At 35.9% G+C, this 26,415-nt stretch overlaps 3 protein-coding genes across 7 annotated transcripts in view; 1 reads left to right on the forward strand and 2 right to left on the reverse strand.

The window, feature by feature from the left end:
- Positions 1 to 18,210, reverse strand: LOC129803440 (general transcription factor 3C polypeptide 3). Of its 4 annotated transcripts, none has more exons than XM_055850015.1 (3): positions 18,115 to 18,210; positions 4,135 to 5,940; positions 1 to 886 (listed from the first exon to the last, which is right to left on the reverse strand). In XM_055850015.1, exons 2-3 carry the CDS (start codon positions 5,818 to 5,820, stop codon positions 29 to 31), a joined length of 2,544 nt encoding a protein of 847 aa, XP_055705990.1. In that variant the 5' UTR covers positions 5,821 to 5,940; positions 18,115 to 18,210; the 3' UTR covers positions 1 to 28. The 4 variants fall into 4 exon arrangements, with proteins under 4 accessions (XP_055705990.1, XP_055705992.1, XP_055705989.1 ...); XM_055850017.1 differs by having other exon boundaries at positions 4,135 to 5,995; positions 18,115 to 18,193; XM_055850014.1 differs by having other exon boundaries at positions 4,135 to 5,961; positions 18,115 to 18,185.
- The window catches only part of LOC129803438 (ubiquitin-protein ligase E3A), a 14,297-nt gene continuing 5,741 nt past the window's right edge, over positions 17,860 to 26,415 (forward strand). Inside the window, exons 1-3 of one of the 2 annotated variants that reach the window (XM_055850010.1) lie at positions 17,860 to 18,431; positions 19,197 to 19,565; positions 23,697 to 24,343. In XM_055850010.1, the coding sequence (XP_055705985.1) occupies positions 18,394 to 18,431; positions 19,197 to 19,565; positions 23,697 to 24,343 (1,054 nt within the window). In that variant the 5' untranslated portion in view covers positions 17,860 to 18,393. The remainder of the gene's footprint in view (positions 18,432 to 19,196; positions 19,566 to 23,696; positions 24,344 to 26,415) is intronic. The other variant, XM_055850011.1, reaches the window with a different exon arrangement.
- The window catches only part of LOC129803435 (uncharacterized), a 124,289-nt gene continuing 121,413 nt past the window's right edge, over positions 23,540 to 26,415 (reverse strand). Inside the window, exons 16-17 of the transcript XR_008751862.1 lie at positions 23,888 to 24,082; positions 23,540 to 23,832 (exon numbers count right to left, since the gene is read on the reverse strand). The gene's annotated coding sequence lies outside the window, so the exon portion shown is untranslated. The remainder of the gene's footprint in view (positions 23,833 to 23,887; positions 24,083 to 26,415) is intronic.

Below are 26,415 nucleotides of genomic sequence, written 5' to 3' on the forward strand. Positions count from 1 at the left end.
TTCTGTGAAACATTTTATTTATCTTTCTTTAGACCACGACGAAATTGTAGAGATAGTATCTGGCCATATCATAATTCTTTGCCTCCTTGTACATCAAGTGCAAATTGTAGGCTGCAGCCCTCTTGAGATCAACAATGTCTGAATGCTCCTCAATCATGTCATTTGTAAAACTCAAAACCTTCTTGTAGTAGTCCATCGAGATGTGATGCATTCCAATTTGTTGGTAAAATCTTCCCATATTGTACCAAATCTCATGAGATGCCTCAACTTCCCTGGTTTTCATGTATTCATCCATGAAAGTGATACCCTGTTTGAGATACGTCGGCCGATGGCCAAACTTCTGACTGCCGAGCTGCAGAAATGTTACACCAACCAAGAATGCAATGATGGAACTCTTGGTTTTCGTATACAGGGACATGTAGTCATTGAGGGCGTATTTGTATGTTCCACTGGCCAGCCAATAATTTGCCCTCAGTACATTCGTCTGAGGATCCAATTCATGGCCATGTCGATTTAGCATTCTCTGGAGAAAACGACTGGCTCTGATTTCCTCCGAATTATTATTCAGCAAATTGAAGAGATTCCACACGCGTGCCTCTTGGAGATTCTTCATAAGGAACTCCTTGATAATATAGTACCCAACGAGAGTGTCTCTATTGCTCAGGGATGCGATCAGCGTCATGAATTCAATGTCCCGGATGTAACACTGAAAACGCTTAGACGTAAGAGCAGCCAGAGTTATCTTTTCCATTACGTCGAAGCGACTACTCTCATAGGCTGTCTTCACGACATCCTGGAACAATGCCCATTCTTCCTCCAGGGTCGGCTCCTCAGTGCTCTTTGTAAACTCTGGACCATCTGCATCGTCCAAGTTCTCAAGACGCACCTGAAATAGTTACATTCAGATAAATATGCAAAGTGCCTTACAAAAGCTCAGAATTCTTTTAGAGCTTTAAAACAAATTATTTTGTGAAGAAAAATTGTTTATAATGCGCGTTAGTTTGTTAGGGATCTCAAGACCTTTAAAATAAACCTATACTTGCTCCATTCCGATAAGAAATACCCATTTTATAGATGTTTTAATCTTTGATCTTGAAAATCTGTTATTAGGAATTATTCAAGGTCATGGTCCTGTGTATGAACGAAAGTCTCCATAGGCAATCTTCAAAATATTTTCATCTCATTAAAAAAAAAACACAAAACTTGATCAAGTTCGGATTATAAACAAAACAGTTGTAAGCTAATGTCGTTCATGATTCATTTCCAACTCGATTGTGGTAAACAAATCGATTTTAGTCTGTAATGAGTCCAGCTCATCTTTTAGATCAGAAAAATTTCTTGAAGTCTAAATTCACGAAACTTGCAAAAAAAGAAGAAGAAGCAGAGTGCGAAGGTATAAGCATTATGCAAAACGTTTGAGAACGAAAGAGATGTAAACTTTGATTTCACGATCTGATCTTTCCTGATCTAAAAGTTGTATCGCAAGCATAAAAATATAAATAACATCCATTTTTGTAAATATTTAAGTTTCTGAGTGGTTCCGGCACACCTTTTAGATCAGGAAAATTTCATAAAGTCAAAATTCAAATCTCTTCTTTCTCAAAAGATTTGCATAATTTTTTTCCACTCTTTCAGTCTCAAAATTGGACTCAACTAAATTAAATTTGGTGTGATGCTCAAAAGAAGAAGAAGAGTGCGAAAGAATAGGATAGATATATGCAAGCAATTTGAGATGGAAAAGGATGTGAATTCGTAATGAAATTTTCTGATCTAAAAAATGTGCCGGAACAATGACTATTTTGCTGATCTTAATTAATTTAGAAGCTTTTACACCTTTTAGACCAAGAAGATATCATAAAAGTCGAAATTCACATTACATGTTTTTTTCTTACAAATTTCGCATAGTCCATCTTATTCATTCGCACTCTTCTTTTTTTGAACGTCACATCAAATTAAATTTAGTTCAGTCAAATTTTGAGCCCGAAAGAGCAAGATAGACTTATGCATTTTAAAAAGAAAAATATGTGAATTTTGATGTCATGAAATTGTACTGATCTAACAGGTGTGCTGACCGTACCTACTAAAACCGATTTTCTTACTTTCTTCTTCTTTGCTTCTATACTTCTTCATTCTTCACTATTCTGTTTTAATACCTGCGGCACACCTTTCAGATAAAGTAAATTTTATAAAATCTAAATTCACATCTCTTTCTTTCTAAAACGTTTTTCGGATGACTATCCTGCTCTTACACACTCTTCTTCTTCTTTTGAACATCAATGTAAATTGAATTTACCACTTTTCTCAAAAGATTTTCGTGTTTCAGAAGATTTTTAAGAAATGATGTCACCCGGTTTGACCATCTGACCGTCTGTCCAGCTTTACCACGCATAGAGGCCAAACGGTTAGAGTTAGAATCTTAGGACTTACGAAGGACCGCTTCATAAATCGATCCTAGGACCCCCTCATTTTCCTCCAATTCTCACGTTCCCCTCCGAAAACATTTTTTGGGATTACTCGAAATCGCATCGTGTTCTTTTTTTTAATTTTGGCTATGTTTTAAATATCATTTCGCCTGGCCTCTACGCACTTGTGGAAATTTCTTTAAAAAATGGCTTTTTAAAGAAAATTTCCCCTAGCCTTGTACGCAGAAACGTCAGAATTTTTTAAAAAAGGCAATTTCTAGTGTGTAGACGTCATTATAGCGTTAATATAGTTCAATCATTCCTAATAACGGTTTTTTCAAGGTCAAATGCTAAAAAGGCTCTAGAGAGAATGAATTTCTCGTCCGAATGGTATCACATTTGGGCTCGTTAGAAAGGTCTTGGAATTCCTAACACGCCTGACCTAATTCCAATCGGTTATGAACCGGTAATGAACCGATTGTGAACCGATAAATAATTTTTCTTCAAAATTCATTTTTATTACTCCTGAAGCATTTTGGACGTTCTTTTTCGTAATTCATGAATCGATTATAAGCGGTTATGAACCGGTAAATGGTAAAAGATGCAAATATACTTTTCAGGTAATAGCATCTAAGTTACGAGTTCAAGTACTTCGCAAAGCCTGGCCTGAACGTTTTGCCACCGTTTTTTCTTAGCAAAAGTTTTTGTTTACTGACCAATTTTACAAAAAACATGTGGTTTTTCCCATTACATTTTATCTCAAATTGAATTTTGCACAAATTCGGAAAAAAATGGTTATCTCAGGGCAGGAGATTGATAAAGTGTATAACAAGTAACCGGTAGAGCAACGCATCCTTTTTCCTGCGCCCCAAGATCTACTCTGAAAAAAATATCTTGTTAAATGGACAAATGGATCTTGTTAAAATTTTAACAAAAGGATATTATTTACTAATTTGACAAAACTTTTTCTCTCATTTTATATGGGGAAACATTCTTTTGAGAAACATTTAACCAAATTAGGCCACCGATTTAGCAAAACTTTTCCATATTCTGTACGAAAGAACATCCTTTTCACAAACTTTTCGTGTTAATTTTTTTCAGAGTAGCTTTACCTTTGATACTCTTGAATTAAATTCAGTAAAAATGTACAGTAGAGTCTCATTCAATCGGCTCTTTTTCAATCAGGCGGAAAATTTTGTTGACAATTTTCACGTTTAATTATAAAGCTAATTTGCTCAAATTCGCTGTAGTTCTTCCTATTTTATCGTGATCCTTTATAATTGAGCGCTTTTTGTGGAATTTAAAAAGGCTTTGACGCCCATATCTATCGATAAACCGGATGACATTTCGCCCCAAATGCCCAATTGAGAGAGATGTACGTATTGTAATTGTACACATGATACCGTTTCTCAAGGCTCGTAGTGAGTCAAAAACTAGTTGAAGTGCACATGTCAATTGGTTGAGATCAGTGACGAAGACAATCAGAGCCAGTGCCCCCATAGCTCAGTTGGTAGAGCATTCGCCTAGATAGCGAAAGGCCCTCAGTTCAAGCCTGGGCGGAGGCAGGAATTTTTCCTGTCTCTATTTGGGTTGAATTTTGAGTTGGGAGTCACTTGTTCTGATTGTCGCTCTCTGTGCATAAACACAAAACTTCTTGGGCTTACGTACTAAGCGAACAGAAATCTGTTCAATCACTTTCATAACAATTGAGAGAGAGTCTACTGTAACTTACTTGTCTCAACTCCTTAATACTGGCGACCTTCTGGGTATAAGTATGAACAGATGCAGCCACTTCAGCTTCCTCTCTGTTCCTATACTTGATGCAGTGCCTCGAAAACAGAATGTAGCTGAGATCAACAAAGAGTTCAATGTTCCCAGTTTCTTTGAGCATGAAGCATCTCTCATACAGAAGCTTGGGATCTATGAGATCAGTTTCCAAATCCTGTTCAAGTGCTTTTAGAGCTTCCTGTGGTTGATTCTTCAATTTCAGCAGAGCAGAGAGAGTGAGTCTTGCATCGAGATGAGTTGGAGCAAGATTAACGACAATTCTGTAGGAATTTATTGCATCATCGAATCTCTCAATGGCTCTGTGACAATCTCCATGCCGAAGCCAGACTTCGGCATAGCTAAAATTCTGACTGTCCACGAGAGGATTCAGCAGTTTTAGAGCCCTATCATACTCATTCTCCATCATTAGAGCTTCAGCAACTTCCAGAACACAATCCCCATCATCTTCTACATTCACGTAGAGGAGGATATTGTTGATGACTGTGTCAATGAAGGGCTTGGCATGGAGATGAATCAAACTCACGGCAAGTTTTGTCCGGAAATCAATGATTAGAGATTCAGGGATAACAAGGCCAGTTACTGTGCCTTTTATAATGGTCACCCTGACGTCTGTGTGCTTACAGAGGATTTCCACTACTTTCTCATAATTCCCCACCATTATCAAGAGCTCAAGGAGAAGATTGAGATCAGCTGTTGTAAAGAGCTGAGGGATTTTCTCATAGGCTCTCTTCATGGCTTCCAGTGCTTTTGGTCCATTGCTTTCTTGGTGGAATTTATGGGCTACTTTTTTGGCCACAGACAACAGATACTCTCCCTGCTCTTCGGGAATATAGGGAATCATGGTGAAGTAACACTGGAGGACAAATCTCTCTTCACCCATTTTCTCTAGAAGGCCAATGCGCCTGACTCGCAACTCAATATTCTTGGGATCGTATTTTAGAGCCCTCGTCAGGCAAAATACTGCCTGCTTCATATTCCCTACCTCTTCAGACAACTCAGACAGCCTCATCCAGTGATGGGTGTCTCCAGGATCGAGATGTGCAGCAATCAACATGAATTGCATGCATTTCTCAGTGTCTGTGGTCTCATAGATTTGAGCAAGGGTATGAAAGGGTTCAGCTGCCAATGGAACTTGCCGGATAATCTCCAGGCAAACTTTCTTGGCCAGTTCATTGTCCCCTCGAGCATAACACAAATTAGCTTCTCCCATCAATCCCTGCAGAGCTGGTGGTAAAATACACTTCCTCCTCCTATATGTTCTCCCATCCTTTGTCCCTGATCCCGATAGCTGCCCTCGGAAGGCATCACGACGCGACATCATCAATTCCCTCTCAAATACATCCCCAGCATTGCTGTCAGCTGACTCAAATGTTTCCTCCTCTGCTCCAATATCTTCAGTATTTTGACCCATTCTCTCATTGTACTCACTGAATGACAACTCCCCATTCACCAGTTGCTTTATCAGCTCCTCCTCCTCCTCAATGGAGCTCACCAAGGGCTTCTTTGGGGGAAGATTTGACACTTTGATAGGATCAGCCGGAACAAACTTGGACAATTCCTCCTCATTGAGAGTTGTACTATCTATCTCCTCAATTATTATGTTCTCCACGACTTTAGAAGTGCTGGCCATTGTAATTTTCACTTTTCACTGAGATAATTCCAATTTGATTGGAAATTGGATGAAATTTTGGCGGCAAAATTCATACAGGATTTTCTCAAGAACTACACTGATTTCCACGTGACCTTATTACTGAACATGAAGAAAATAGCTCTAGTCACAGGTTTTACTTTAAAAATTACTCCCTCTGTCCCAAAAACAAAGTCGTGCGTTTGAGGAAAATTCTTGTCCCAAAAAAGTCGTACGTTTGGAAGAAAATCATTCTGAAGAGACAGTGTAAAGTAAAAATTTGGTTTATTGTGAATATCTTATGTACATACTATTCTCCATCTTCAATGGGTTGATGGAAAATGAGGCGATAATTTTTGGGAGAGAGTGGAAGAAAAGAAGATGTAACCAGCTCCAGGTCTGGTTTTAGAGTGCGGTACTTTATTAATCCCAGATCTGGTGAGCCCGGTTGGGATACAATGCAAAATAATTGTATTACCTCATACAGTGTTGTGCCCAATTTGGTAACACAACACCTCTCCCTTCTTAGAAAGATGCAGAGGGCATCGAAAAAAAAAGTATTACATTTTTTTTACATCATTAGTACCTACTTGGGCTTTTTTTTTTACAATATTGTTATGTTTTTTTTCTGCTCCTTTTTTGTAATTATACATAATTTTAGTATTCTGTATTTATTAATTTTAGTATTACAATTTTCTTAACTAATCAAATAAATTTCAGTTATATTAAACTTTCCTTAATGTTCTTTATTTTATTATTTATTTTATTTTATTTTATTTCCTCATTTCAGTTACAAATAATATTTTCCTTTCAATTTTGTTTTTACTTATCAATTCATGTATTTTTTTTGTTGTCAATAAGCCCCTTTTTATACCTTCACCAACAATTAAAATTTGTGCAAATCGATTAAACGAGAAATAATTATGAAATTTGAGGTGTTCAAAATTGCTCATCGTTCAGCTTTTCATTTCAAATAGTTTCGATCATCGCGAATTTAGAGCATCCCAATGGAGTACCATTTCACACGTACACCTTATGAGAATACAAGATTGGCAATCTATGCTATTTTCCTTTACTCTTTATATAGTTTTAAAAGGTTATTGTGGTAAGTCTTCTCCTTGTTATTTATTTTGATAGTAGTGGTCAAGGGAGTAACTATTTTAGTTACGGTGTATGGACCTTTACGACGTTCAAGTAGTTTAGAACTTTCTCCAATTTTTGGTAGCGATTTGTTAAGAAGCAGGACTTGATCTCCCACTTTGAAGGTCACTGGGTTAGTAGAGTTATCGTAGTAGGTCTTACTTTTTTCTTTTACGATATTCAATCGTTCTGCAGCAATTTTTTGAGAATAGCTTAGTTTTCGTCTTAATTCTGTGACAAAATCATCATAGCAATAATTGGGCTCGACGTGAGGTTGATTGAAAGACGTGATGTCGAATTTTTCGCCAAAAATAATCTCGTGAGGGGTCATATTGTGCGACTGGTGTACAGCGGAATTGTAGGCGGCTACTGCCATCGGTAGAATGGTATCCCAATCCCTTTTACCATTTTTAGTATAAATTCTAAGGTACTCGCCAATAGTTCTGTTTGATCGCTCAACAGTTCCAGACGTTTGGGGATGGAAAGGGGTTGCAAACTTTTTGTTGATATTTAATAATTTGCAAACATGTTTAAAAGTAGCCGAATTGAAGCACCCCCCTTGATCACTGCATATCTGGATGGGCGCTCCGAACACGCAAACAAATCGATTTACGAATGTTTCCGCGACGGTATTAGCAGTTTGGTCTGTCATAGATTCTGCAACGAGATATTTAGATAACTCGTCTTGAATCACTAATATATATTTGTTCTGTTTGTGTGTTTCGGATAACGGGCCTAAAACATCCATTGTGATACGAAAAAATGGATACGGTGGAGTCGTTGTTAGTTTAAGCGGCATACGAGTGCTACGGGATATTTTATTTTTCTGACACGTCTCGCAGCGATTAATGTACCTAGCTACGATTCGACGCATGTTCTTGAAAATATATTTATCCTTAATTCGTAAATGAGTGCCCGTTACCCCTCGATGGCCATATAGTGGGTTTTCGTGAAACTCCTTGATGACATCTTGAATTTCTTCGGGATCGTGAAGCCGTTTAACTTGGTTAAAATAGATTGTTATTTGAATATTCGCTGCCTTAAAGACGTAATTTATCATCCTTTTCACGAGTAAATACTCGAATTGTGGGAAAGTTATATTACTTTTACATAATTTTATCTCTCGAATGTTTTGTGCAATGCAGAATTCTTTTAATTCGATAAGGAGACGGAACAGCGATGGGTAAGTTACTTTCGAGATCTGGCCTAGTTTTCCGAATATAAAATGAACTCCACGAACTTCTACCATGTTAAGTTTATATTTTTGTAACTTGCCCAGGGCGTCATCAACTAAAGTTTTATCGAGATTTGGAAAGTCCTCGATCGTGTTATCGCTACAGATAATAAGAAACTGATGGCCTTTTTCTTTCATACCTATGAATACTTCCTGTTGTTCTGTCACAATATCAGGAACGTCAACTTCTCGAAGCGAAACAAATTTTTCATAATCTTCGTAAGAACTAGGGGAGTCTTCTTCAGGTTTTATTATTTTCTCCAATGCACGAGTTTGAGATCGAGTTACTACATGCGAGTCTAATTCATGTGAGGAAGTGATTGGTACGGTATTAATGTTAGGGTTTTCGCCACAAAAGAGACATTCGAGGTCCAACTTTTCGGAATCTTTGATCGGCAGACGGGAGAGTGCATCAGCATTTGTATTCAACTCGCCTTTTTTATAAACCACTTTAAACGTGAATTCTGACAACTGCAATCTCCAGCGAATGATTCTACTAGAAGGATTTTTCTTATTATAAATCCATTGCAGGGGTTGGTGATCGGAAACTACTGTGAATTCCTTTCCTAACAGATAGACCCGATAATACGTTATGAAAAAGTACACCGCTAGCGCCTCCTTTTCTATAGTTGAATAGTTCTTTTCCGCCTTTTTCAGAACCCTACTTCCATAAGAAATAACTTTACCCTCCTGTGATAGAATGGCTCCAATCGCGTAATTGCTGGCGTCTGTAGTTAGGGTAAACTCTTTATCGAAATCTGGGTAGGCTAGCACGGGGAAGGAGGTCAGTTTTTCTTTCAAGGAGTCAAAACTAGATTGGCATTCAGGTGTCCAAGGAAAATTATTTCTTTTCGGGTTTGTAAGATCTTGATTCTTCTTGGCCTCGTTACATAAGTGAATGAGGTTGGTGAGGGGGTACGCGATCTCCGCAAAGTCTGCAATAAACCTACGATAATACGACGCCAACCCCAAAAAAGACTTGACTTCCTTAACACACGTCGGTACCGGAAAGTTCGAAACTGCTTCTGTCTTTTTCGGATCTGGCCTAAGCCCTTCAGAAGAAATGACGAACCCCAAATAAACTAGTTTTGTCTCGAGAATCTTACATTTCCCTGGATTTAGTTGTAGTTTATGCTCACTTAAACGTTGTAGAACGGTCTCTAACTTTGAAAGGTGTTCCGAGACTGACGAGGAATAAACTACTATATCGTCGATATAAGCGAAGCATGTCCCTTCCAGTAAATCTCCCAAAGCATTCCGAATTAGACGAGAAAAGGCTGCTGGTGCACAACTTAATCCGAATGCAAGACGTTCAAATTCAAAATGCTGTCCGAGAGCATTAAATGCCGTCTTATGTTTACTATCTTCAGATAGCTTCATCTGAAAAAAGCCAGAAGCCAGATCCAATGTACTGTAATATTTGCTATCGCCCAATTGATCGAAAATATCTTCAATCGAAGCTAAGGGATATTTATCCTTGACCGTGATATCATTTAGTCTTCTAAAGTCCACTACTATCCGCCATTGTTTATTTCCGTGAGCATCAGGTTTTTTTGGGACGAGTAGCAACGGAGAGTTATAAGGGCTACAGCTAGGTCGAATGATTTTGCTATCAAGCATTGTTTGTAATTGCCTTTTCGCTTCTGGACGCTGGTGAAATGGTATACGATAAGATTTTTCATTCACGATATCTGCTTCTGGATAAGTCTCTATCTTGTATTCTTCACCGATTACATGAGACAATGCATCTCCTTCTAAATGAAAAGTCGCGTTATACTTTTCACACATTTCGCGTAATCTACCCTTATACTGGGAATCCAGAGATCGATTTAACTGAATTTGCTCAAATATAATATCTCCTCGGTTTCTTTCTACTAACGAATGATTTACCAGCTGACTATCCATGGTAAAGGATTCATAATTTGATAAGGGTTCTGTCGAAGGGGGACTTATATTGAGCAGATCAATTGCGTGGCCATTGGTATTAATTATCGGAACTTTGGCCTTGTAGTTCACCGGCGCAATGACACAATCGGGAATAAAAATAGTATTGTCTTCATCCAACCGTTTTTGGTGACAAACCAAGGGTGAATTGGTAGAAAATGTAAATTCTACTAGAGTTTCTCCATTAGGATGAAGATGAAACTTTGAAACTTGTTGAGAGTATCCTACCAAATCCGTTGGGGTGGTATACAAGTTCTTCTCTACGGGCTTTTGTAACATTGATGGCGGATGATTCGCGTTTTCTTGGCACTGATTCGGCGACATGGTTTTGGGGTCTTTTTTAACGCCAGATAAATTTGTCTTTGCATTAGACGACGGGACTTCTCGCATTTGATCGATTTCAATAAATGGCACGGCGATTTGCAAACTCTTAAAGAATACGCGTTTCTCTCTCATATATATAACGGCATCCCATAGGTGCAAAAGGTCACGTCCAATAATTCCGTCGAATGGAAAGTGACTTTCAGGGAGAATGTGAAATTTGGCTATAATTGGGAGAATTTCTGGCGAATCAAATCCAATCTTGGTACTGATAGTCCCCAAGGTAATTGTTTTTCCTTCAGTTATACCTCCAATCATATGACGTTCGTTCACACTAACTAGAGTGTCAGGGTGAAGACAATTTATTTTAAAAAATGATAATGACGAGCCATTATCAATAAGGATCGTAAAAGTCTTATTTGGATTCGCAGAAGAAAATATGTGTATGAGATGAGGATTGGGTGGATTCTCCACAAAGTAGCTTGGAACAATTATTAATCCCTCTCGGTCGGCAGGTAATCCAGCAGTTGGCCTGCCGACCGTGTCACGTTTCCCGCATCCGGACAATCGTCTTGAGCAAAAATTTCTTGCTCATTATACAGCGCAGTGGAGTCGAATTGACCACCCCTGGGAATGAAAACTGTACGTTCTCGATTTCCTGAAGCCTGAGCAGAACTATTTAATCCCTGTCCGGAATTATTCAGATTTTGTCTGGAATTGTTGAAACTGCGATTTTGTGATAAGTTTTGGGTTTGGTTTCCACCGTTTCCAATATTTGTGGAAGAAAAATTTCTCGAACTTGAGTTCTGTTGTGCTCCACTTGTATTGGGCCAATTGGATCGAAAAAGGGGAATTCCACCGACATTTCTATTAGAGACATTCTGTGAGAATTGCGGAGTATTAGTAGGATTAGTCTGATCGAGATTAGAATTATTCGGAGAGACTTTATTGGAATCTCGCGTTTCGTTCTGTTGCCCATGCACCTTGAGACGGCTTTCTGCGAACATAATCGCAGAAGAAAGGTTTGAAAAATTCTTTGCCAATAGCAAGATGCGAGTGTCGTTATCACGGATATTATTTGAATAGGCATCGATCGCCAATCTCACATTACTCTCTCTTAGTGTCTGTGGTAAATTTCCACCCAATTGAGGAGAATAAGCAATGTTAAGTACGGAGAGAGCCTCAGTAACTCTTTGTCCAAAAAGTTTGAGGGTCTCTTTCGCACCAATGGATATTTTTTGCAAAGCAGTTATTGCGTCAGGAAGAGAGACTTCCGGGGAGACTGCAGAAAGAAGAGCAGCTTTGAATTCCGGATATGTAGAAAGTGACTCTCCGCGAATATTTAGATATAAATCAGGGCTTAATTTAATCATTAACAATCGAATAAATTCTTTATCTTTTGAAGGAGCACTTTCAGCAAAAAATTGATCATAAAGCCCATCACAAATGGAAACAAAATGATATACGACATGGGGCTCACCTGTACATTTTGGAATATCTTTGTATATGTCTGAAAACGGTACTAAAGCCATGGTAGATGCGTTGTTATCACCGGTGAGCTCAAGGATGGTGGGGTGTTCGTCGTAGCTGAAGACTGTATCCGTTGAAGATGCCGAAATAGGAGTTTGACTGTCGGAGAGAGCTTTTATTTGTTCGATGATAGGTGTAACTCCCAATGAGAGAGGGATGGCTTTTTCAGGAGTTCTTTGAAGTGTTGAACTGAAGAAATTGGAGCTGAAGATGCTGGTAGTCGAGATGAGAGAGTTGGATGTAGAGATGGAGGTGGATGTGATATTTATTGCGCTTTCTGATGTAGCACGTGTAGATGGTGGCGAGCGGAGGGTTTTTTTGCTTTTATTAAAAGCTGTGGTTTCAGGATCGCTTGTGGAACCCTGAGATTGTTCTGGAGTGGGCACGTGGGCCTGTGTCGGCACGTGGGCCTTTTTGGAGGAGGATTTTTGATTTTCACTCACTTTAATCACCTTATCTCTTAGGTGGAAGCTTGTGCGCTTATTATTCATCAAGATTGTTGCACTTTCTTTAATGAATAATTATAATTTGTGGGTTTTTTTGCACTAACACTTCTGACACCAATGATGGAAAATGAGGCGATAATTTTTGGGAGAGAGTGGAAGAAAAGAAGATGTAACCAGCTCCAGGTCTGGTTTTAGAGTGCGGTACTTTATTAATCCCAGATCTGGTGAGCCCGGTTGGGATACAATGCAAAATAATTGTATTACCTCATACAGTGTTGTGCCCAATTTGGTAACACAACAGGGTAATATGGAGATCCATCCACGATTTGAAGATACGAAAACGGTGTCTTAACTCTTTCGTCTCGTTTGGGACACTGGGTAACCATGGAAACAACAATTTTTTTTAGACTATCTAGAATCGATAAAAATCCGATTCTTCTGGATAAGTACAAACTATAAGGATGTCCAAATCTAGGATATTTTTTGCAGGATCCCAATTAACTCCTGAGCTAAGATACTGGCTAAACTAAGATCTTGGTCAAAAATCGTGAATTTTCGATTTTCTGCTTCCTTGCAGATATTGTGACTTTTTTGATATTTATAGACCCGAATAAGGAAAAACCTCTCGGGGCCAATAAGTATGATAACTAACAATTACAGATTACATAAATTCGAAAAACAAATTTTTCTTAAATTTTCAGAAAACTTGTTCAAACTTTATGGGTACTCTCATCCGCAAAAATCTAGAGGTCAAATGTAAGGTTATTCCACCAATGCCCGCCATTTGCTTTTCGACACCATCCTTGTAACAAAATTCCAAGCGGGAGCGACATTTTTGCCAATATGGCCGATAATTTTGACATTTGGCAGCGAGGGAGATAGCTTTCAGGGAAGTTTGTCCTATTCTTCCAGATTTTGGTGAATTCTGATTGTCCAGGAAGTGTCTTTTATGCTTTTGAGAAAGCTTAATGTGTCTACAATAACATCGTGTTAAAAGAAATGTGTTTTAAAGTGTTATTATGTGAAATATTTTGAGGTATCTGTTGTCAAGTAGGAATTTGGTGTCTTCTTGACCACTTCCTGGACATCCCACAAGATACTGGTCAATAATTCTTCTTGTTTTAGTGATCAACATTGTAAAGGAGGCATTTGACACGCAAAAATAATTCACAAAATTGATATTATTGACTTTTGGAAAATTGAAGTTTGTCTCCTTTTCGTTCTTTTGGGGACGAGAGTACCCATGAGTTTTCCAATTTCCCAGAGGCGTAAAACAATCTTTCTCTACAAAAGTATCATATTTGACCACTAAGACTTACAATAAAGTGAGTTTTACTGAAATTCGTTCGCTGGATATGTTGTGGTCCGGAAAGAGTTAAGGGAAGGGGTAAAAAAAATGTGCCTGCAGAAAAAGCGATCGCAGCGCCATAAAGTATACAATAAAGAAAACTGAGTCTTTACGAGACTATTTAGATCTAAAGACAATGTTACAGTAGAATTTTCAAAAGTTACATATCCACCGGAGCTCTTCGAAAAAAAGTGAAAAAAAGAAATCTTTAAGACACCAGTTCCTTATCTTACCATCACGGGTGGACCTTCAATATTTCCACTGAAGATAGAGAATAGTTCATATTTAAGATATTTACTATTTACAAAAACATTTCATAAAACAATTCCTTAATATTCTTCTTCTTCTATTTTATGTAAGGATGTCGGACTCACTCGGGTCCATACACTGAGAAAAAAAAGAGGGTGCGATTAACATTTTTTCCTCATAACATTAACACTTTTTAGGTGTAAAAATATATCAACATTTTTTAATGTTAATTTTACACCTTTTTAAGGGTAAAAAGGGTAAAATTAACATGAAAAAAAGGATAACTTTAACCCCTAATACACCTAAAAAGGGTATTATTTGCACCGATTTCGGATCAATACTGCAGAGTAAAATTAACATTTCCGGAATGTTAATTTAACTTTTTCGGATTTCTCTCAGTGTATAGCCACTTTTGTTCACTTAGTTCAAATTTAAACTTTACTTTATTACGTGTACTACACTCGATTTCACTATTTTATTTCATTTATATTTTTAATTTATTTATCACTCTTTTTTTATATCACTTATTATTGTTGTTTTTTTTTTGTATCACCCCCCTTCCCTAACCCCCCTTACCCAGGTCATAGGTCATGAGACCTATTTTGACCAGTTCCCGATATACAGTGGTCGAAAACACAACTTCAGACATTTAACAAAAAAATATCTAAAATCATATCTTCATAACATTCAACACATTCGATACATTTTTACAAAAAAAAATACAAGAGACACCACTGGCACAAAAACCTAGCACATTATTTGCTGTACCCTTATTATTGTTATACGATCACAGTTTTTGATTATATGCTCACTTTTATTTCTTTGATAATATTTGTAGATCTCTTTATATGTTTCTTCGTTTGCTATTTTAAGAATATTTTTTATTTATGCTCACTTCTTCATTATTAATGCACTTATATTTTTCTCTTATCTCATTAAATTTTCTGCATTGTATCACTATGTGATTTATATCTTTCACGGTTTCGCACTTATCGCATAATTCTGTGTCCTCTTTTTTTATTAATTTTAGAAACTTCTTGTCACAGCAATGTCCACTTCTAATCCTTTGGATTATTTTTATTTGATCACTTCTTAAATTTATATTTTTGAACCATAGTTTTTTTCTAATATTCCCTGTCTGATTTCATGGTTGAATTTTCCTTTAGTTTCACAATTCTTTTTCCACAAATTTGTCTATTTTTTCCACATGAATTCTTTTCTTGTTCTGTCCACGTCTTTTCTATTTAAGCTACATTCGATACACATCCCATCTTTCGTTGCTTCCTTAGCTGTACAGTAAAAAAATGTGTAAAATTTTACTACTATAATAGTGCAAAATCAACCATTTTAGTTGTTTAATTTAAAAATGTTTAAAAAAAAAATGCACAACATTTTTGTAATTTATTGTCACGTGATTGAAAATTACCACTATTATAGTTGAAAAATTTTCAAAAATCTTGTTTAATTTGAAAATGTGTAAAATTTAACAATAAAACACTATATAATAAAACACTATAATAGTATGAAATCGGATAAATTAATTATTTAATTGTAATCTGTGTAAAATTTCTCACTATTATAGTCATAAAAATTTTTCAACAATGTGTTGTAATTTAAAACTGTTGAAAAATTTTAAGGATTACCACTTTTATAGTATGATTATAGTTTTTCACATTATACCGTGTAAACAGACGGAATTCCCACGGGAATTCCCATGAGATTTTCCATTCCGGATGGGAATTCCGGATGGAAATTCCCATATTGAACTGTCAAATTTTTACCATCCGCTCTATGCGCCTCTGGTGGACTTCAAGCGCAACACAAAAATGCTCCGAAGATTTGAATTTCAAATTTTGTTTTTTCCGAATATAAATAACGGAATGTGTATTTAGAAGATATTTTACGTACTTTATTTTATTAAAGTGGCTTTATTATACCACAAGGATATTAGTAATATTATCTATTAATACATTTTATGGAAAATCTTTTAAAATTTCTCGAGAAATGATTAGAAACGTTGTTATAGCGTAAATATCTTGTCAAAAACGCCCAATTAAAGTGGATAAATCCACGACAGGCTTTGGATATCTTTGCTGATAGGACCTATTGATTAATTTTCGTTTAATTGTAGTGCTGATAATTTAAAATTTTATAAAGTGTTGGAAGAAAATGTATAAAATATCCCTGGGTGACCAAGCAGTCAATTCATTCGGAACAGAGATGTTTACAAAAATTAGTTAATTGTATAATAATTGAATACAAATTGTTTTAAAAAACAAGAAGACTGTAAGATATTTTAAAATTTTATTTCCAAAAAAAAGTAAACAATAAAAAATATTGAAGTAATATTTTATATTCGAAAAGGCAGTTTATATGGTTTTTGGCTATAATTTTCATCAGTGAACTTCGATAGTTCTTACTATTCTTTGTATTTCCTTATCTACATTATTATATTCTTTACATTTTTTAATAATGGGATTTATTGAAAAAGATAAATTTTGAATCTGCCTTTCCAATCATTTAAACCTCTTCTGAAATGTTATTGATGACTATTTAATTTAATCCAGAAACACTAATCCTTTCAAAATTATTATAGTATTATTATTCGATTTCAAATTTGCTTTTAAAATCAATGTTTTGATCACTACAGGAGATTTTACATGTTTTTTCATATAGTATTTGCTTAAAAACACTCCAAATTAAATTTTCGGAATTCTCCGGAAGCAAAAAGCTATCTCGAGCGAGATAGCTTTTTTCCATTTTAGAAAATTGAATATTTCACCCTCCAACGGAAAATTTCCATTTGAAATTCAAAATATTTCAAGACATTCGGGCAGTTTCGTGCACTTTTGCAGAGGGCGCTTGTATAGCAAATTTACCATTTGCTCGTGGGAATTCCCGTGGAAATTCCGTCTGTTTACACGGATAATGTGAAAAAAATACACAACTTTATGGTATTTTTGTCACATGATCAAAAATTAACACTATTATAGTGCGAAGCCTTGTGTATTTCAACCAAAGTTGTTGAATTTTTAAACAAAAGTTGTGTAAAAATTGTTGAATTTCCATTTAAGATATATACTTCAGTCGAGATGCTTTTCATTTGGCAAGTCATATAGAACATCAAATATTTATATGCATAATAAGTATATCGTGAAGATCTGAGCATCAGATATAATCATCTCGCATTAGGGAAGATCTCGAGTACAGGAAAAAACATTACAAATGTACAAAAAGGCAAAAAGAAACTAAAATAAACTAAATGAAATGAAAGTTCAACAATTTTTGAGTTTACACACAAAAATTCAACAATTTTTAAATTCAACAACTTGAAATACAACAACTTTATATTAAACAATTTCAAATTAAACTTTTTTTTTTCAAATTTAACACTATAATAGTGGTGTGAAAGATTACACACTATAATAGTGTTAATTTTTTTTTACTGTGTGCTTTATCAGCTTTCTCATTTCCTTTAATATTTATATGCCCAGGGATCCATTGTATGGTAACTTTTATATTTTTATTTGCGGGAAATAAAGATGCCTTCCATCTCATTGTCATAATCGAACTTGTAAAATGTCAAAAAAGATATTTTCAAATTACACTGCCGCTTGAATTAAAAATATCAACTAAAATTAGCGTAGTCTGAAAAAAATACGGAATAAGGCAGAAAAGACTTTATATTCGGGTACTTCCACTTCCAAAGACTTCCAAGCACTTCATTTTCAACCGTACACCACTTCCAACCCTAATATCTCCCCCTTGGTATTTTCAAGTTCCATTGCTATCGGTAATTCTGCGCTCTCTGCTAGTCGAGTGTTTACTGGCATCGACTTGACAAAACCAAGGATTGTTCTTAGTGTCTGGTTCGGGATTATCTGCAGTTTGTTGCCTAACTTTTCTTCTGGAACTGCATATTGTATTACTGGTGCTTCATAAATGATTCTCGATTTAACCAATGCATTGTATACTTCCAACATTCTTTTAGGATGCGCTCCCCATTCCTTAATCCCAAACTTTTCCCCAAATGTACGACTTTTTTTTTGGGACGGAGGGAGTATAAAATTAAAGTTAATTTTTACAGTTTTTCACATAATTTCCTTCGCAAAACACTTCAGTGGCTTCAGTGTAAATAACAACAACTCTCCACCACGTGACACTGACACCTTCTAAATGCCATCAGCGCCGCGTATTAGAAAAAGGAAGAAGTTCAGTGTAATTTGGAAATGGAGGCGAATTCGTGAACAAGAGAAAAAAAAACCCAAAACAAGACGTTTTCGTAGAAAATAGTGACTTTTTTACCCTAAAATTAGTGCTATAGGACAAAGAAGTAGATACATTCAGGTTCACAGTGTTATCTTATGAGCTCGGAACGACAGAAAACAGACGACGATTCAAGGTGAGAGGCCTTTTTTTCTCAATGTCATCCTTTTCCGATCTTGTTATCATTTCCCTGTGACCTCTAATTATCCTTAAATTCCTTTAATATTCCACATGGGAGGTATGTTTTCCAATTGCAAACCCTACATAAGGTCTCAATCTTGCATTTAGAGACGGCAAAAGGGCTGAAATTCAGATAAATAGGAAAAATTTGCGCACCTACTTGAAGAGTGAGGTTATGTCAACTGTCTTGATGTTGCGAGAAAAAAATCAAAGACGGAGAAGCAGAAAAATTGCGTGAAAATGACTTTTCCATTTGTCGGAAGTATTTTCTTTTGTCTGCTTCTCCTGTCTGAGATTGTGGCCGGCGCTTTGTCCCACTGGGAGCGACATTGGACGGTTGGGTGGAGGCCAACAATCGCTTTTAACAATGATGCAAAAGACAAGGAAGATGACAGAGATGGGTGATTTTTCTTTCAATTTCTACGCTTTTCCTTAGGCTTTGCGTGTCTTTTCACGCAGTATTTCCCCAGTTTTTCACTCGACTAGTCGCGTGCTTACGGGCAATTGTGCTAAAGTTGAAGTTACGAGTAGAAAAAAATGGGTCTTTCACCCGATCAAGAGATATTTCCGTAAGTCTCAGCTTTTTTCTGTTGGTCAAATTATTTTCGCAAGAAAATCCGATTGAATGTTGTCAGGAAGCATCCCTCCCTTTGAGTATTATCATCCTCATCCACAAATTCCCACAATTCCTTGTTTCTGTGTCTAAACAACCCAATTTTAGGGCATCTCAAGGATCGTCGTCGTCCTCAGAGTCACAGGACACAAAGACATTGTCCGTGCACAGTCTGGGAATAATACCCGACACCCACGCCTCAACCAGTGCTGAGAGGGAAGAGGAAATGAAGAGGGCAGCCGTGAAGAAGCGCATCGAAAGGTACTTCTATCAATTGCTGGAAGGATGCGGCAATACAGGATGTGGCAATCGCTTCTGTGCTTCCAGTGGCAAAGTACCCGCCCTGACGCCCGATCAGGCGGCTGCCAGAGCTCTTCAGCTCTTTGCCGAGGAAGCCAAGCTCTGCACATCCGTTCAGCCGTCCAAAGTGGCTCGTACGGAGGACAGTGAAATGTGTCCCAATCACTCAGACACAAGGTATTTCTTCCTCTTCCTCTTTTACTTGTCTACCATTCAAATTTCTTTCTTGGGAAAATGTAAAAAGGTGCTTCCTGACTTAAAAACAAAGCTTTTCTTTCTTTCTAATCAGAAATGTTGGAATATGTTCTATTGCTTCGAAAAACTTGTTTTCTAATATAAACTATCAAAAAAAATGTTTGAGGTTTACCTGGAAAGGAACAATGGAATGTAGCGCAGGATATCCTTTCCCTTATCAAGCTTCCAATTACATTAGGACACTTTCAAATCTAAGATGATCTTAAACTTTTTAATAGAAAAAATTCTCACTCGTTCTTTTGTCAGCTTTTCCCTTTTAAATAAAAAGGCAATGCTAACTTTGATGAATAAATGAATTGAGGAACTTTTTGGTAGCCTACTTATTTTGTCAAGAGCTTCAGGAGCTCATAAAGTAAGGGAAGTAGGGATCTTCCAGATAAGAAAAATGCTCCATAATTTGATTAAAATATAAACCTCTTTTTTTGAAGCAATCAGTTCTTAAATATTTAATTATGTATACCTTTTATGACCTGCGCACAATAACATTTATTTGTAAACATGTTTTCAAAATTTTCTGTAAGAGTGAGCGAGATGACTAGATCACTAGATCTAGATTTCATTCACTATAATTAAAATGCCAAAAACATGTCTACAAAATAATAGTTAATGTACGTTGGGCATTACTTTTTTAATGCCATGTATACAATAACCTTTGTAAAAATGTTTTTGACATTTCTGTGAGATTCAAAGAAATAAAAATCTAGTGAGCTTGCTTACTCTTATAAACAGTTTCTAAAACATATTTATAAACAAAAGATATTTTACGCTGAGAATTATGCCCAACGACCAATAACTTATTTTTAAACATGTTTTCAAAATTCCCTATAAGAGAGAAAGAGATGACTAGATCTCAGTACCATTCACTCGCATTGAAGTGTCAAAAACATATTTACAAAACAAAAGTTATTGTGCGTTGGGCATTATGTCCAGCGCACAAATGCTTTTGTTTGTAAACATATTTTCAAAATTTCCTATGAGAGTGAATGAGATATGAATGTAATCATCTCGCTCGCTCTTATAGGCAAATTCGAAAACATGTTTACAAAACAAAAGTTATTGTGCGTTGGCCATTATGCCCAGCACACTATAACTTTTGTTTGTAAACATGTTTTCAAAATTTTCTATGCGAGTGAATGAAATGTAGATCTAGTTATCTTGCTCTCTCTTACAGACAATTTTGAAAACATGTTTACAAACAAAAGTTATTGTGCATTGAGCATTATGTCCAGCGCACAATAACTTTTGTTTATAAACATGTTTTCAAAATTTCTTATGAGAGTGAGAGAAATGACTAGATCGAGGTCTCACTCGCTCTCATAGAAATGTCAAAAACATGTTTACAAAACAAAAGTTATTGTGCGCTGGTCATTAAGTGCAAGACGTATTATTATTAGCTTCGCTCGAAATAAGAAAAACAACATATTTTAACATAAGAACATGACGAATTTCAATAATTTGCAATTAAAAAAATGGTTATTTAATACCAGAAATACATCCCGAAAAATATAATTCTTATGCCCAGAGCACAATAATTTTTGTTTTGTCAACATGTCTTTGACATTTCAATGAGAATGAGTGGGATCTAGATTTAGTCATCTCGCTCACCCTTAGGCAATTTTGAAAACATGTTTCCAAAAGTTATTGTTCGTTGGTCACTAAAATTTTTCAATTGTCCCTTTAACTCAGTGAATTTCCAAATAAGAAATTGATTGTGAAACCTGCACATGTAGGAGAATTCTGTAACACGTTATCAATACCGTACGACACAGGGAGTTTCGCTTTGAAACTCCCTGAAACCCTTTCGCTCGGTACCGTAAGAAAGCCTGTAATTTCACTCCAGTAATACAGGAAAATTGCATAACCACATGAGAGGTCTTTGGAATGAGTTACGAGAACGCCGTGATGTATACAAAACATTTTCGGTGTCAATTTTTCAGCCTATTTTCAACGCCAACGATTCATAAGAAGTGCATTCCAAATTTTAATTTACCATTTGAAAAATATTTGCATACATTTAGGAGAAATTCAATAATTCTTTTATAAATGAGCTCCGAACAGTAGGCAATTAATATCAAATTCTTTCAATCCGTTTACACTTAATGCGAAACTCCCTGTATTGTGTACGAATCTGATGAAAGCTTTTTCGAAAAAGAGATTCTGTAACCGTGATTGAGTGACATTATCATAAGTCACATATTTGAGATTTCTAACAATTCAAATGAGAATTAAACAAATCAAGATGAACTGTATTTGTATAATATTTACATAATTATTATTAAGTAATTATTAAAAAATATATTAGGTAATTATTAAAAAGTTCGATTGGCATTGTAAATTTTCGAACTCACGTGTGACAATGTCACAAAAATTACATAATTCCCCTATTAAGCAAAGATGTGACAATTTAAAAATTTCAAAATTGGAATGACTTCGGGTAAAATAAATTAACTCCTTCTTTTAAAATAATTTTCCATACAAACTAGGAGTAAATATAAATTTTAATCAATTTATTTTCGAAAATTTGGAAACATAAACACGAATCCATAATCTTGTTAAGGGTTTTAGAAAACCTCATTCCAAAAATTCCTTTATTCAAAATGTCTAGCCTAGATAAATGTGGGAATTATCTTCATCAAGTGACATTTACAAAGCTTAATTCGTCTATTTCACCTTATCTAACTTTCCTTTTTTAGATTTACTATCACATAAACATACTATGACATAAAAAAGCATAAAATGTGCAAAGGAAAATTTCATTTAAAATATCACTGAAAAACAGCAAACAAAGATTGTTAGTACTTCACCACATCTAAATAAGACTGAAGTAAACACGAAGTTCTTGAGTTGAAAATTGCTACCGTATCGTTCATTTGAGTATGTCTAGCTCCCAAGAATTATAGCGTTAGGGCGAAAAATAATTGCGGAATTTTCGCGTTTACTTCCATGGAGTCTTAGCCGGAAAGATATGAGAAAATATACTCGGAATATTCAATGGAAATTTTGTTTCAATTTCCAGGGTATGCTCTTAAGAATTGCAAGAAAATACAGTAGACTCTCTCTCAATTGGGCATTTGGGGCGAAATGTCATCCGGTTTAGCAATAGATTTGGGCGTCAAAGCCTTTGTAAATTCAACAAAAAGCGCTATATTATAAAGAATCACGATAAAATTGGAAGAACTACAGCCAATTTTAGCAAATTATCTTCATAACTAAACGTGAAAATTGTCAGCAAAATTTTTCGGCCGATTAAAAAAGAGCCGATTGAGTGAGAGTCCACTGTACTTCGGAATTTTTTTCAAGGAAATTCACGCGAAAAGAAGCAGATAACTCCGTATAATTCCAATCGGAATATTAGCATTCATTTCCCCGGAAACTCACGCGGAAAATAGGAGAAAAATTCCATGGATTTTTCCGTTACTGTGAAACTTTGCGGCCGATCGGCTACAGGGTCTGTCAAATTTCTCGTAAGCAATTGCTCACACTGAATTTTCAACGAAGCAATTTCAACTCAAATCATATTCAAAATTTTACGTATTTAGTGTTAAAATCTTCCAAAAAGAACAAATATTTAGATATAATTCATTATTCATCAAATATTGGAATAAAAATCCATAATTTGAATCTATTTATTTTTACTGTACAATTTTACCCTCAAAGTGTCCAAATTTAGAAACTGTCCAAAATTATGAGCACTTCCTATGTATTCGCACTGTTTAATATAAACAATATAGACAAAACAGTGATAAGCCCAGATAATCTCATGGTAGCTGAGATTCTTTGCGGAAAACCTCGAAGTGCTTGCAACTCGAAATGCTTGAAAATTGGGTTGTAAATTCGATTTTATGGTACAAAAAAGCACATCAAGGTAATTTTATGCATTTCGAAAATCGAGATTAATTTACTTAACGTATTTTTTATCCTCAAAAAATCAGCCTACAATCAAATTAGAAGAAAAAATCAAGTTTTCCTGTGACAGAACACAGTATTCCAACATTTCCAAGTTAATTTTTGCTATGCTTCCTTCCAAACACGAACGAAAACTTTCCTTTTCAGTTCGGAATCCATGTCTAGCACGCGGAAAGACGGTGAATCATCAAGTGATGCCTCCATGTCACAATCCTCGAGTCATATGAACTCTAGTCAGGCCAGAGAAAGTCATGGGAGTGCCACAGAGAGCTCAAGGGCCTACCTAGATGAGGAGGTGATTGAGAATCTGGTGGTGAGTTGTATCAATAAGAACTCACCACTGCAGTTGATCCGCAGCCTTGGGGCTATTTTTTCGTCCACCGAAGCCGTAGCTGGTAGTTTCCGGGCCCGAGCTGTTACTCCCATTGACTTATTGCTGCGCAAAGCACCCCAGAAAGACCTTCGGAATCTTACGAAAGAGGATCTGAGGTCACTGGAGGGGGACCTGGACAAGGATGAGGATAGTTCGTGTGCTGGGAAAGAAACCCCACCAGAAATCCATGAGACTGATGTGGATGTTATGGGTCTCAGGAGATCAGTAAAGCAATTATTTGGCGTGGATGATCCACAGGCCAATAAACCCAAAAATATCTTTCCGGTGTTTGAGCCAGTGAACAATGCCCTCCAGACTCTCGCCACCTCACTCAAGATCGATCTCGAGATCACGACTCAGCGCGAAGCCATCGAGGACATCATCAGAATCTTCGTCATTGTCTTCGAAGTCATGTGCATTGGTGAGTATTTCTGTTTCATTTGTTTATTTTGGCAATTATCCGAGGTTGTTAACTCCGGAAGCAATCAGGGCAAAAACTGACCGAATTTCGCGAAAATACGTGGGAGTCGTGGGATCTTTAACATGGTCAATGTATTGCTTGAGTAATTCTACATAAAATGTTTGATGATAAAATACTTCAAAATTATTCAAAAGGGACAAGAAAAAATCATCATTTTATTACTGCAGGAATTTATCTATTTATACAGAAATTCAATAAAGCTTCTGGAGGAAGAGATGCTTTTCTAGAGCATTATTTCCCATTGATTTTGCAGCTAAGAATAGAAGCTTTCACTACATAACAAATTTATAAAATCATACAAGCATCACCAAATGCTCTTCCTTGCAAGAAAACTTAATTTATGGTAACTGTGATTCATCATGAGTACAAGTAATATTTAAATTCAATTTTAATAGATGTATATTATAGAATGGACGTAAATGATTTATTAGCTGTTCTTTGTTGATGACAAGAAACCCCTCGATACTATAACCTCGATAACTTTAACACTTTTTAGGTGTAAAAATATATCTACATTTTTTATTGTTAATTTTACACCTTTTTAAGGGTAAAATTAACATGAAAAAGGGTAACTTTAACACCCAATACATCTAAAAACGGTAATATTTACACCGATTTCGGATCAATACTGCAAGGTAAAATTAACATTTGCGGAATGTTATTTTAACTTTTTCGGATTTCTCTCAGTGTACAAGTGCTAAAATCGCTACACTGAGTGAGAGAAATCCGAAAAAGTTAAAATAACATTCCGGAAATGTTAATTTTACCCTGCATTATTGAACCGAAATCGGTGTAAATATTATGCTTTTTAGGTGTATTAGGGGTTAAAGTTACCCTTTTTCATGTTAATTTTACATTAAAAAAGTGTAAAATTAACATTAAAAAATGTTGATATATTTTTACACCTAAAAAGTGTTAAATTTATGAGGAAAAAAGTTAATTGCACCCCCGTTTTTTTTTCTCAGTGTAAAATAACCGCCAATTTTCTAATACTCAAAAATTAATATGGATAGGGGAAGTCGGGGCTATTTTGAACTGTGTGGTGATATACGATTTTCTCGTATTTGTAGAGGAAACTAGGTTTTATTAACGTAATGCAATTTAGCTCTACAAAACAATTACGGAAGTAAAGCTAGTGATAAGCCTAGATCAGCTTAGGGGAGACTGGGGCAAAAAGTCACAAAACGGATATTTTATTTTTTTTACAAGCTACCCGAGCACCTCAAAAATTTATAATTAGCACATTTTTATAGGAAATTTACCGCTCTACAACTTTGTGAAAGTAATATTCCTCTATTTTGTAAGGAAAAGGACAGATAATCCTAACCGGCTTATGTAGGTGAAATTCTTAATGTGAGCTAACTCGGAATGCATGCAAATTCGATTTAGAGCTGAAGTTGGGGGACTCCATTCAGTTATTTTGAATCACATTCGTGAAATTATACAAATTTTGTATTTAAACCAAAATATCAAAGATTTGGATGAAGTGACAGAAAAGTGATATATGGGTGAAATGTAGACCAGAATGTTCTCTATAATTTTGCCGTAGAACTTGATCTCATCGATTAATCAGAAGCCGAGATAATCGACGTTGTTTTTTTTCTAAACTCGTTTTTTTCGACCAGAGCGCCCCAAGTGTTCATTTGATGAACTTCAACTATATCAAAGAATTGTTGTATTTTATGAGACTTTCCATTTAACTCTTTCGTCTCTTTTGGGACTGTAGTACCCAAAGAAGCATATGCATTTTTTATGAAAAACAATGTTTTTTAATTATTCAGAGTTGATAAAAATCCGATTCTTGTGGATGATTACAAACTATAAGGATGTGCAAATGTAAGATATTTTTTGTAGGACCTCAATTAATTCTTGAGCTTAGATATTTTTGATTAAAAATTGTGAAATTGGCTTGCAGCATATTCTGCGGTCCGGAAAGAGTTAAAACCCTATTTTAACGGTCTTGGTCGAGAAGAAGTAGTCAAATTGGCATCTGAGTGGTTTCAAAGCGTTAT

Source organism: Phlebotomus papatasi, chromosome 2 (genome assembly GCF_024763615.1).
Source record: "Phlebotomus papatasi isolate M1 chromosome 2, Ppap_2.1, whole genome shotgun sequence".
Classification (NCBI taxonomy): Eukaryota; Metazoa; Arthropoda; class Insecta; order Diptera; family Psychodidae; genus Phlebotomus; species Phlebotomus papatasi.